Source organism: Engraulis encrasicolus, chromosome 13 (genome assembly GCF_034702125.1).
Source record: "Engraulis encrasicolus isolate BLACKSEA-1 chromosome 13, IST_EnEncr_1.0, whole genome shotgun sequence".
In the NCBI taxonomy this organism is placed as follows: Eukaryota; Metazoa; Chordata; class Actinopteri; order Clupeiformes; family Engraulidae; genus Engraulis; species Engraulis encrasicolus.
In genome coordinates this window covers 28,400,711-28,413,210 of record NC_085869.1, presented here as the reverse complement: position 1 = coordinate 28,413,210, position 12,500 = coordinate 28,400,711, and the positions used below count along the sequence as shown (strand labels likewise).

General features: G+C 45.6%; 1 protein-coding gene across 1 annotated transcript in view; it reads right to left on the bottom strand.

Moving 5' to 3' along the window:
• The window catches only part of clybl (citrate lyase beta like), a 134,117-nt gene that overhangs the window by 33,077 nt on the left and 88,540 nt on the right, over nucleotides 1-12,500 (bottom strand). The window contains exon 3 of the mRNA XM_063214550.1: nucleotides 3,664-3,852. Coding sequence (XP_063070620.1) covers nucleotides 3,664-3,852 — 189 coding nt within the window. The remainder of the gene's footprint in view (nucleotides 1-3,663; nucleotides 3,853-12,500) is intronic.

Here is a 12,500-nt window from a genome sequence, read left to right as displayed (position 1 = left end):
CTAGGTAAGGACATAGACAGTATAGACATAGACAGTACTCATACATGGACATAGACAGTATGGACGTAGACATTGCTCATACAGACATTTAAAGTGCAAGACTGGACAACAGAAGACTTGTAGAGAACATACATTAAGAGGAGGTATTTTGTTGTGCTTTTTCTAAAAGTCCTTTATAGCGTTCTGACATAGTAATAGTAGTAGTAAATTTAGTAATAGTAAATTTTCATTGCAAAGACAGTTGTTCAATAACAGCGAAGGTCTTAAAATCATAGACGTTTCAAAAGCAGTGACCCTCTGTCAATTCTTTTTTTGTTTCGTTTATTCAACCTTTAGTTGCACGCACAAAAATCAGCAGTAATCTCAGACAGACATCATTTCATTATGATTATTACCTGTATAAGGCAAAGTTTAATCAGTCTCCTAAATAGTCTCTCTCCTCCATGTTATGCTTAGTTACTTTTGTCACATCATCCCAATTTTGTCAATTATTTACATCTACCAATAGTGTATACATTTTAAAATGCCCCGTTGTGAGTCCATGCCCTCGCAAATGTCGCTGTGGGTAGGAGCATCGCTGGGCTGAGAGAGAGCCTCTCTTATTTTCAGACACATCAGACTGACTTTCTAAGGCCAGTTTCAAAATGTCATCGCTTTCTTGAGCGGACGCCAAGAAAAACACTCGGCCCCTCCCTGGGCACGGCAACAGGGATCAATTCCCGTTTTACAGGGAAATGGAAAAGTTTGTTATTATTGCTTTGAAGAAACCTGCGGTCTCCTCTTACTTCATGACTTTATACATGGACACTGCTGTGCTCTGTACAGATGGTGAGGGAGGAGGAAAGAGAGAGAGAGAAGGAGAGAGAGAGGGGGGGGTAGGGAGGGAGAGAGAGAGAGAGAGAGAGAGAGAGAGAGAGAGAGAGAGAGAGAGAGAGAGAGGGAGAGAGAGATAGAGAGGGGTAGGGAGTGGAGGGAGAGAGAGAGAGAGAGAGAGAGAGAGAGAGAGAGAGAGAGAGAGAGAGAGAGAGCTAGAGAGGGGTAGGGAGGGGAGGGAGGGAGAGAGAGAGAGAGAGAGAGAGAGAGAGAGAGAGAGAGAGAGAGAGAGAGAGAGAGAGAGAGAGAGAGAGAGAACATGCCAGGGAGAGAGAGTGACTGTGAGAGAAAAAGAGAGAGGAACAGATTGTGTGTGAGAGAGAAGGGAGGGTAGGACGGGGGAGAGAGAAAATGTCACGGGTATTTTTAGTGTTTCTCACTTTTTTATTATTATTTTTCCCCTCCACTCTAGCCGAGGTCCTTCCCATGACCATGGCTATAGGGCTGAGGCTGTGCACAGGGCAGCTGACAGCTTTGGCCGGGCCCTGGACAAAGTCATCTGAAAGGGCCCCACCCCCACAGAATACATACGATATAATGACGACCTACGGTAATTCTGAGCCCCCCCCTCTCCCTGAGCCCGGGATAACTGACCCCTTTGTCCCTCTGTCAGCTTCCCTGGCTGTGTGGTGTGCTGTGCAGTGCCTCCACCAGGCTGCTCTCAGATGTGTCAAGGCCAGAAGGCCATGCTGATACCGTGGGACACGGGACAATTAAATGCCCCTGATTGATTTTCACACTGCCTTGTAATTCTTGTCAGAACAGAGGGACGGGACGGACGGTCACAGTCATAGTGTCATCCACACATGCTGGAGGTTAAAATTTTTTTTTTTCTCCCTCTCTCTCTCCGTCCCTCTCTCTCTCCGTCCCTCTCTCTCTCTCTTTCTCTCTCTCTCTCATCTGACCAGAGTGTCTGTTCCTAATATACCACCGTGACCTCATTCCATTCCGACAATGTTTATACCATAAAAATGCACAAATTCGAAGGAGCGAAGCCTTAAAGATTGATTTGGACATAAAATGGTCCTTTATATACAGTGGATTACATACATAGGGGTCTAGGAGACATGGCTATGAATGGGATTCGCCATAGCCAAATAAATGTCACATTGAAATGTATGCTGTGTGAGTGTGTGTGTGTGTGTGTGTGTGTGTGTGTGTGTGTGTGTGTGTGTGTGTGTGTGTGTGTGTGTGTGCGTGTGTGTGTGTGTGTGTGTGTGTGTGTGTGTGTGTGTGTGTGTGTGTGTGTGTGTGTGTGTGTGTGTGTGTGTGTGTGTGTGTGCGTGCGCGTGCGCGTGCGCGTGTGTATGAGTGGCTCTGCTGTTGCCATACATGTAGGGAACAATTGCACTTTTCTGAGACAGTAAAAAAACAGAGAAAGAGAGATGTTTCCATATTGTGGCATATTGTGGTCCCTGCTAATCTAAAAATGGTTTCCTGGTCATTTTGTTGTTACTAGTAACACTAAAAATGCCCACACATTGCTTTCCTGACAGGTTAGAATTAGGGACTGGGCAAAGATGTATTGCTCAAGGCATAGATCTATTTGACAAATTCCAAGTTAGTCGTATTATAATGGAAGTCAAAGGGGGACCTCATCAAGTGAGAGCGTGCATGTGTGTGTGTGTGTGCGTGCATGGGAGCAGGTTAAAATGAGCACAAGGTGTAAAACAGTGAGGGGAAGGGAGGGCCCTCTTTTTTCCCATTATTGTCATCTTTCTTTTAGTCAGACCGCAGCTGTCAAGCACGGCTGAGACTTTTAAATATGAGATGTTTGAATTGCAGCTCCCAGGATAAAATACAGCTCTGTGAGAAGAGGAAAGAACCATGAGCACAGGTCAGGGTGTGAAAAGGAAAAATCTTCAAAAAGGGGTTCCACTGAAAACATTATTTCAGGTCAACTCAGATCATTCATTTCACTCACTGTCCATACGCACCATCTAAAGGTGATACAATCATATCTCCATTTCCAAGAAGTAAATCTTTAAAGCATGGACGACAGGGTGAGGAATAATCTGTGGCTCTGGGATCAAGGGAGCTCTACACCTCTCTTGTTTGTTTAAGGCATACATGAAGGGTGTGTGTGTGTGTTGGGGGGGGGGGGTGACTTACTGCATATAACCAGATGCATAGGATTTACCAAATCTATCTATGCAGTAATAAGTCAAAATCCACTCTCACTATCCCCACACATCTATTGCTGTCTTCCTTCGTCCCAGAAAAACGAATCGATTGCACATCTGTTTCCCTGGGTATAACTCTCTGAAAACGATGATATACATACTCTAAGCTAAGGGTTAGGTGTATAGGTCAACTCAGCATTAAAGGAGAAATCCGGTGTAAAATGGCTTAAAGCAGAGTTTATAATACAGCATTAATCAAAATGAAGTACTTTTTAATTGTATGGTGAATTGTATGCTTGAATAAACATCAAGTCTATCCAAAATGAGGATTCCCCAAAAGACTCTAAATAATGTGCAACGTGTTTTGCAGTGAAGCCATATTTGAGTGGGCCATCCGCATGCCAAAACATTCCCTTAGGGGGTGCGCGAACCACATTGAAATGTACAAGGGGGTGCGCCAGGAAAAAACTTTGGGAACAGCCTTAAAAAGGAACAGTTCTACCAATTTCAATATGCTACTGTATTGCTCACGCTACCCCCAGAATTGGGTGCTCATTAAATTGTATGTAGTGGGTGGGGGGGTCATTTTGGGCTGGCCAAAGCTGTCAACGGCCCTGCTCATTTATCAACTCATTCCTTCTCATTCATTCACTCCTTCTTCACTCACCCAGTGCACCTCCCCGGTGTCCTCCACCTTGGGCAGCATGAGGGCGGTGGGCAGCACCTGGGCCCCCAGGATGACCTCCAGGTCGGCTTCCGCCAGCCCGCTGGACACCGAGTTCACCCGCACACACTTCTCTGTGCGGCCCAGGTCCAGCTCCACCAACATCTTGGGGATGGTCTCCCTCGCCTCTGCCTGATGGGAGGTGGAGAGGGAGTGGGAGGAGGGAAGAGACAAGAGGGAGGAGGGATGGGGGAAGAGGGACGGACAAACTATAACTTGACAATTTTGTTCCTTTTCTATATCCTTCCATTGCTAGACAGACAGAGTGTGAGTGAGTGAGTGAATGTGAGAGAGAGAAAGAGAGGGAGAGAGAAAGAGAGGGAGAGAGAGAGAGAGAGAGAGAGAGAGAGAGAGAGAGAGAGAGAGAGAGAGAGAGAGAGAGAGAGAGAGAGAGAGAGAGACAGAGAGACAGAGAGACAGAGAGAGAGATGGATGGATAGCAAGAGTGAGAGATAGATACTACTGTAAATGCATATGGACAGGTAGACCTTAGCAAGGACAGTGTTTTTTTTGTTCTTTTTAAAGACAGAGGGAGCAAGTTAGCGGCAGTGAGAGAGCAATGAACAAGGAACAGAGGACAGTGAGGATAAAAAAATAAGGAAAAAAAACTCTGCCAAGTCATTCTCATTCTATGTCACAAACACAGCGACAAGGGAAGAGATGGTCTGAGAGATCATTTAGAGTTGTAATAAATAGAAGCACTGCTGTCTGCCAGACAGTGGCATAAACCATAGTCACACCAACAAATGGTACATATTGTCAATGCCTGCAAATGAAAGGGTTACCATGTGTGTGTGCGTGTGTGTGTGTGTGTGTGTGTGTGTGTGTGTGTGTGTGTGTGTGTGTGTGTGTGTGTGTGTGTGTGTGTGTGTGTGTGTGTGTGTGTGTGTGTGTGTGTGTGTGTGTGTGTGTGTCAGGGCTGGACTGATGATCTGTCATACAGGGCATTTTCCCGGTGGACCGACAGTCATCAGGGGCCGATGCTTTTGTTTTTTAGCTTGTTTCAATTTTCCCCAATAGAGTGGAGTGAGCCCATCAAAATTGTAGTATGGGTGGGGGTGAGGGGCTGATCTATTTCAAAACTGCCTGGGCTGGTTTGTGGCCCCAGCTCAGCCCTGTGGGGTGTGGTGTGTGTGTGTGTGTGTGTGTGTGTGTGTGTGTGTGTGTGTGTGTGTGTGTGTGTGTGTGTGTGTGTGTGTGTGTGTGTGTGTGTGTGTGTGTGTGTGTGTGTGTGTGTGTGTGTGTGTGTGTGTGTGTGTGTGTGTGTGTGTCTCAACCCAAAGCAGGCCACATGTGCATCCCCAACCACACAAACTCAATTTTGGGGCAAAGGCGGCCATCCGAGGAGAAATAATGGCCCTTTCTCTTTAAAATGCCCTGACAATGAAAGGCAGAAAAATGCACAATTCACAACCTACAAAAGAGGGTTTTTCCAGTTTACTACCAAAAATACTGAATTACCTCTGGCCTGAATTTCGCAGGAGAATTATGCAATACAAAACCCATCTGAGGTTTGAATTGCTCTCTGGAGAACATACAATGGTGGGGACCAGATAAGTGGTAAATTTGTTGTACATTTGTGTGTCATTATTAAATTGGAAAACATATTATAAATAAACATGGTTGAATAATTGTACATGAATAACAGTTTGCTGAAGTTCTATTAAACACAATATAATTTACACAGAGGGAAAGACCATGTAACAACAAACATTACAAGCTATAGATGCAGTTAGCATATGTGGGATTATGGGTGAGTATCAGTGCGTGCGTGCGTGCGTCCGTGCATGCGTGCGTGCGTGCGTGCCAGAGAGAGAGAGGGGAGGGGATTAGTGTGTCAAGCAAGACGTGAAAAGGATCATCTGTACTGGAACAAATGCACTCACACTGTAAAAAAAGAATCCCTTTGAGATAGTACAAGCACTGCTATCAGACAACAGATAAACCACATAAACACACAACAACACAAACACACAGCAAACATCGACACTGCACGCTCGTCAATATAGGACCCCCAAACTCACGCACGCACGCACACACGCAGCATGTCTTGCGGTTGAAAGCCAATGGGAAGACACACACATTGGATGACATAAAGGATCCACACTACACAAACACACGGGCATTGTGGCACAAGAATAGGAAATGGGTGGAGCCAGGGAAGAGGGGAAAAATCAAAGTCTCCATGGCCAGCGCCTAATGGTGACACAAGCACACGCAGCAAGGCATTCAAAACAGATGTGTTCAGAGAGAGAGAGAGAGAGAGAGAGAGAGAGAGAGAGAGAGAGAGAGAGAGAGAGTCCGACAGACAGACAGGGAGAGAGAAGAAGAGACTGAGCAAGAGAGAGAGAGAGAGAGAGAGAGAGAGAGAGAGAAAGGGAGAGAGAGAACTGGGAGAGAAAAACTAAAAGAAGAAGGGAGAGAGTAAAACAAAAAAATACTGTGATTTTTAGGGTGCACAATGCTGCCCTACTAAGGCAAAAGACAGTAACTCACTAGAGTGTGAAACTGAGAAATTTTATGTTAAAGGTATCTTAATGTCCTCACAATCTGGTTATAGCTACAATGCAGTAATTTTATGTATATATTTTTTTAGTATGCCTGTCTACGTCTATGAGCCATCTATTATCTACCTGAAAGAGTGGCAGAAACGGTCTTAGAAGCAGGATGATAATCAGTTTTTGTTTGGAAAAAAATGCCTAGAGGTGGAGTCAAAATATTACATTCTAAACACTGAATAAATAATTTAAAAAGAGCCAAAAGAGACAGTTTTTAACAGCTCTTTGAAAGGAACGCCATAAATCCCATCTTTAGTAACTGTTATCACTGTGTTCTGCCTCAGTTTGGAACTTCAGAGTTCCGGGATTCCGCAGGTCCAGATCAGAAAGCAAAAAAGCAGTAACTGAAGTTACAGTGTTCTGCCTTAGTTTCCCCAAAGGATTTTCAACTTATTTTACTTTGCATCTTATTTTACCCTCAAAACAAATTATTTCACCCTCCATCATTGTTCACATGATTAAACTGATGCTTAATATTGCAAATATGACAAAAACTAATTTTTGAAAAAATGTTACTGCCTTTTGCCTTAGTACGGCAGAATGACAGACCCAGAGCGGCAGCAGAGAGGTTTTATGGCTATGACGAGAGAGCAAACCGGCGACTTTTCCAGGGTGGTACTGCACTCTATGGGGCGCCAACGGAGGAGCGCAGAGCTCAGTCAGAATGAATGGGGACATATGGAGCTCCACAATAGATACAGCCGTTGCTTTGGATAGAGATAGTCGATAGCTTTCATTTTAATTTTCCCAAAGGCAGGATAAATTATCCTTCCAAACAGCACTTAGTTTGAATTTTTAAACTTGCTTGATCTTCATAAAATTCACCTTTATTGTCAATATTACGTCACAAGTGACTTCACACACTGCGGTTGGATTGGTCGACCGGCTGTATTGCTGTTATCACAACTGCCGTAAAGCAAATTTGTTAGCAAGATGCTAGCGGAGGCTGACTCGCAAATGCCAAACCTGTAAGAAATCAGAAGGCTATAACTCACAGGTTATTGTACATTTGATTTAAGTCCACACCGGTTTTTCAGAACCCACAGTAATATTTTCAGGTTTCAGCTGATAGAGAGCACAATTGTGAGTTATTAGCGCCAGCCTTATGTGCTGTGCTCGCTCGACAGCGCCCCTAGGTGAACTGCAGGCACGGGTCGAATAGCGTGTTCGGAGACTGTATGTCGGCTGTGACGGCAGTGAGCGAGAGAGAAAGAAAGAGAGAGAGAGAGAGAGAGAGAGAGAGAGAGAGAGAGAGAGAGAGAGAGAGAGTCCGACAGACAGACAGGGAGAGAGAAGAAGAGACTGAGCAAGACAGAAAACAAGAGAAGCAATAGAATAGAGAAGAGAGATATAAAGAGAAGGAAGAAGTGTTCTCTCTGGAGCGAGGGCTCCGGAGGAAATGTGGTCCGAGTTAAGTGGCGGGAGGAAACAGTAGCTTAGGAGTTGTCAGGTCAGATCAAAGGCGGAGAAAGAAAGGGGGAAAAGGAAAGGAAAAGAGAGGAAAAGAAGCCAGAAGCAGGAGAGACACAGAGAGAGAGATAGCGAGAGAGAGAGAGAGAGAGAGAGAGAGAGAGAGAGAGAGAGAGAGAGAGAGAGAGAGAGAGAGAGAGAGAGAGACAGAGAGAGACAGAGAGACAGACAGACGAGGGCACAAAAGAAAGGCCTAGTTCTAAGGCATGATAAAATAAAAATAAAAGATTAAAACAAGGAAGAAAAAAGGATGAAAAGTTGAACACGGCCAGAGGATAGCAGAGGATGAAGGGATTGGGAGACAAAGACAGAGAGAGAGAGAGAGAGAGAGAGAGAGAGAGAGAGAGAGAGAGAGAGAGAGAGACAGAGAGAGAGAGAGACAGAGAGAGAAAGAGAGACAGAGAGAGCGAGAGAGAGAGAGAGAGAGAGAGAAAGAGAGCAAAAGAAAGAGAAGGGGTGAGAGGGACATAAAGAGCAGGGTTAGCCCTGGTTGGTAGCTGGCATCAATTAGCGAGGAGAAGAAAGCTGTCTGCTGCCGTTTGAAAGGGACAGAGGAGGAGAGGCGGGATAATGGAGAACAGAGGTTAATGAAAGATGAAGACGGAGGCACCTTAGGCAGGGGTCATCTTCCCCTTTACACACAGGCACACACACGCACGCACGCACGCGCGCACGCACGCACGCAAGCACACACATACACACACATACACACACTTGGGAGGCCTTCACTTCAAACATCACCACTATCACACCCCATGTCTCGCATCAGCAGCAGCACCAGCACCAGCACGCCCCCCACCCCCGCCCTTCCCAACCCATCCCCTAACCCCCGACAAAACACCAACAACTACTCGGAATCCCATTCAACTCTAAACCCACCCCAACTGCCCACTTGCCTCACCCTCGCTGAACAAACACACAGCTTCGAACAATTCTTTAAAGGATGGAGTGGAGTGTTTATAACTCATCCTCACACACTTCAAAAAACAAAATAATTAAACGACATAAAAGCACTTCTCTGAGTTGAGACCATCTCAGAGAAAAGCAGAGTTGTAGAGTAGAGTAGAGTAGAGTAGAGTAGAGTAGAGTAGAGTAGAGTAGAGTAGAGTAGAGTAGAGTAGAGTAGAGTAGAGTAGAGTAGAGTAGAGTAGAGTAGCTTTATTGATCCCAGAGGGGAAATTCATGTGCAGCATAAGAACATTTAGTTATTAAACTACTGAGTTTGAATTCTAGACTTAATAGAGAAGTAATTGTATTTAATTAATGAAACATTAATCATTAATTCTGATGGTGTTCAATTCAACATTCCTTTTTCAAGTTACCACACTACAACGATGAGCAAGTTCATTCAAAAAGGGTTTTTAGAGAGGTGACATAATCTTTCAAAAACATCAGTCTTCAAAGCCCTCCCTGCTTTTGTTTAACATAATATGCCTCACATGCCAGCAACCAAACCAGCTCAAGAATGTCCATTGTCTAAGAAAGTTCTCTTCAGACCAAACTGCCCTTTGTTAAGTTCACTAAAAAAATCAAAACAAAGAACGAAGAGACTTTGATATGGCACGATACTGCCATAAAACCAGCAATGGCTGCCTAAACAAAAGATGATATTGGACATCAGATATGCAGAAACTGTTCAGAGCACTGTGGTTTGCACTGTAATGTGGCAAGTGTGTGCTCAATCTCAACATTAGCACCACAGTCAATAGCTGAAAAAACCCTCAGAAAACCAGACGAGTCTCATGTTTTACTTATCGCATCGCATGCATGCACGCGCACACGTGCGCACGCACATGCGCACACACACTTCAACTTCCATACCTCTCTACACCCAAACTGTACTCCACAATCGCCACAATAAAAAATCTCCACAAAGTCTGGCAGTCTTGTCTGGGCAGCAGGGAGAGTAATCTGACCTGGCTGGCTCTTTATGACGCTATAACTCAGCATTCATAAACCTGCTTCATGCCAGCGCGTGGTTCGTATACACATGCATTGCATAGACATGCCATTTCTACTCTGGTGTGAAATCACCCTGCGTACATGACCTCAGCATCACAAGGGGTCACGAGTTACATCTGAGTCAGTAAAAAAAGACAAATGAATGAAATAACCTATGGACCAGGCATCCGCCTGCTGAAATTACCGGCAATTCCCCTTCATTTAAAGGGGTCTACACAAGGATGACATGTAAGCGTCATAAGAATGATATGACATGTCATGTGCATTAGCAAAGTCATGAATTTAATGTGTACATTGACTGCATGTGTACATTGCATAGACATGCCATTTCGACTCCTCTGAGAAATTGCCTTGCATTCATCGACCATGACATGACAAGTCAGCCTGTAGAACAGGTTTCTGGGGCAAAGTGTCAGTAGGCTGGTTGCAAGGAGCAAAGAGGGATTGCAGCAAGCTGATGGTGGACTGCCCCTGAGGTTTGTTTTTAATTCATTTGCCTTTTGCACTGACACAGAGACCCACCTGCATGCCAAACATAAACTCCTCTACTTCCCACGTCATGTCTAATGCGGTTTCAAATAAATCCAGGGGGCAAATTTGCAGGAAAGAGTATAAAAAAGATAAAAAATATACGTCTTTACCTGGAGGAGACCTGAGGGAAATGATTGCTACCCTCATTCTCAGTCTATCCCTAATAAATCTGGCGAAGGAGGGGAAAAAAGAAGCCCTCTTGGGCTCAGGGCAGAAAAAAAGTAACACATGAGGCAATGGGAGAAATATAAAAGTAAGACGGAATAAAACGGATAACTGACGGCGAAACCAACAAGTTGCTTCAAAGGCGCCCCCCTCCAATCACACACACACACACACACACACACACACGCCCACGCGCACACGCACACACGCGCACACGCGCACACACACACACACACACACACACACACACACACACACACACACACACACACACACACACACACACACACACACACACACACACACACACACACACACACACGTGCGAGGCCTACTCCCTCAATCACTAGAGCATCCTACTGTGCACCCAGGAAAGAGAGGCCGACTTCCAGGCCGCCTTTTGATATCCTCCTATCAAGCCCATCATTAAAGGCTGACACAGAGTCGTGACAGCATGTCCACAAAACGCTCCGGCACAAAAGAGAAAAGAGAAGAAGGCAAGAGACAGAGAGAGAGAGAGAGAGAGAGAGAGAGAGAGAGAGAGAGAGAGAGCGAGAGAGAGATGGGAAAAGAGAACAAAAAAATAACAATGCACTTTCATGTCGGGAAAATATTGACCTTTGTTACAGAGGAAAAAAGGAAGAAAGGGGAAGGATGGAAGAGAGGGAAGGGAGGAAGGGTGGGAGGAAAGGAAAAGAAATAAAGAGAGGAAGGAGGCAAAAAGATGAAAAAGGTCTGTCTCCTAAATGTCTTGAGAGAGGCTCAGAATACCTGGACCCCCTGCGGAGAGCAGGATGCAAGGGAAACAGGGTTCAATGTCACCATTATACAACACAGGTGTGTTTTGGTCCGATCTGACACCACCGATATGATGTCTGCGTTACGCAGGGCCTGTGTGCTCGTTCACTGTGAACATACTCACGCACGCGCGCGCACACACAATCAGGATGTACATCCCTGTGTACATTGTGTACTTGTAGCTATATGTGTACATGAAGCGAGAAGAGGAACTCAAGCGAAAAAGACTTTGAGGGGGGGGGGGGGGGGGGGGTGAAAATAAAACAATAAAAAACAGTCTACCTGTCATGGACAATGAAGACACAGGGGGGAGAAGGAGATGGAGAGAGAGAGAGAACAGTGGAACTTAATTCTACTGGGATCGTAATGGACTTTGAATGTTCCATCTCCCTCCCTTGGCCTCCTCTCCTCTACACAATATCATTAAAAGACACTAAAAATAAACAACTGCTGAGGAGAATATCATAATTATCCGCAATTGCTTTTGAGCTTTCTTGCCGGCGCCGGCAATTTATTTGAGCGGTTATTATTACGGCAACAGTCTGCTCTGCTGCGAGGTTTTTGAGACTGTAGGCATTGCAGGAATATGAGAGAGAGAGAGAGAGAGAGAGAGAGAGAGAGAGAGAGAGAGAGAGAGAGAGAGAGAGAGAGAGAGAGAGAGAGAGAGAGAGAGAGAGAGAGAGAGATAGAGAGAGAGGCTGAGGTCAGAGCTTCTGCTGTGCTATAGAGGCATGACTCATCTCTTCTTTTTGCTTTTCCCCCCTTTCCATCACTCTCTTTTTCTCCCCTCACCCTCCTCTTCAACACTGCCTCTCTTCACTTGCTTTTCTTTTCCGCAGCCCGCTGTGCCATGCGTTTAGAAACGAGCCACAGTTATGTGACGGATCAGGCTTTTGTGTTGTCTGTAGGTGTGAAATTCTGAAAGGACTGCGTCCCGCGGACAGGCACTGACACGTGCCTTTGGCAGTGGTGGGTGGTGGGGATTTGGATTGGTGGAGGGGGCCAGTGGTGTACTGGTGTGTGAGTGTGTGTGTGTGTGTGGGGGGGGGGTTGTTGGAGGGAACAAGGGAAGTCATTTGTGACCTGGTCAAGACTGGCTCACCGGAGAAAATGGCCCGCTTCAAGTGAACCTCCTCGCCTTCATATTTGTGCAGTTCACAGCGGATGCCAAGATGCAGCCAGAGGTGCCATTCTCTCAACATGGCAGGGCGCCCCCTCCGTAGCCCTCCTCTCCACTCCACTCCACTCCACTCCAGTCCACTCTGCCTCCTCCCTTTTTACCTACGTGTATGAGGC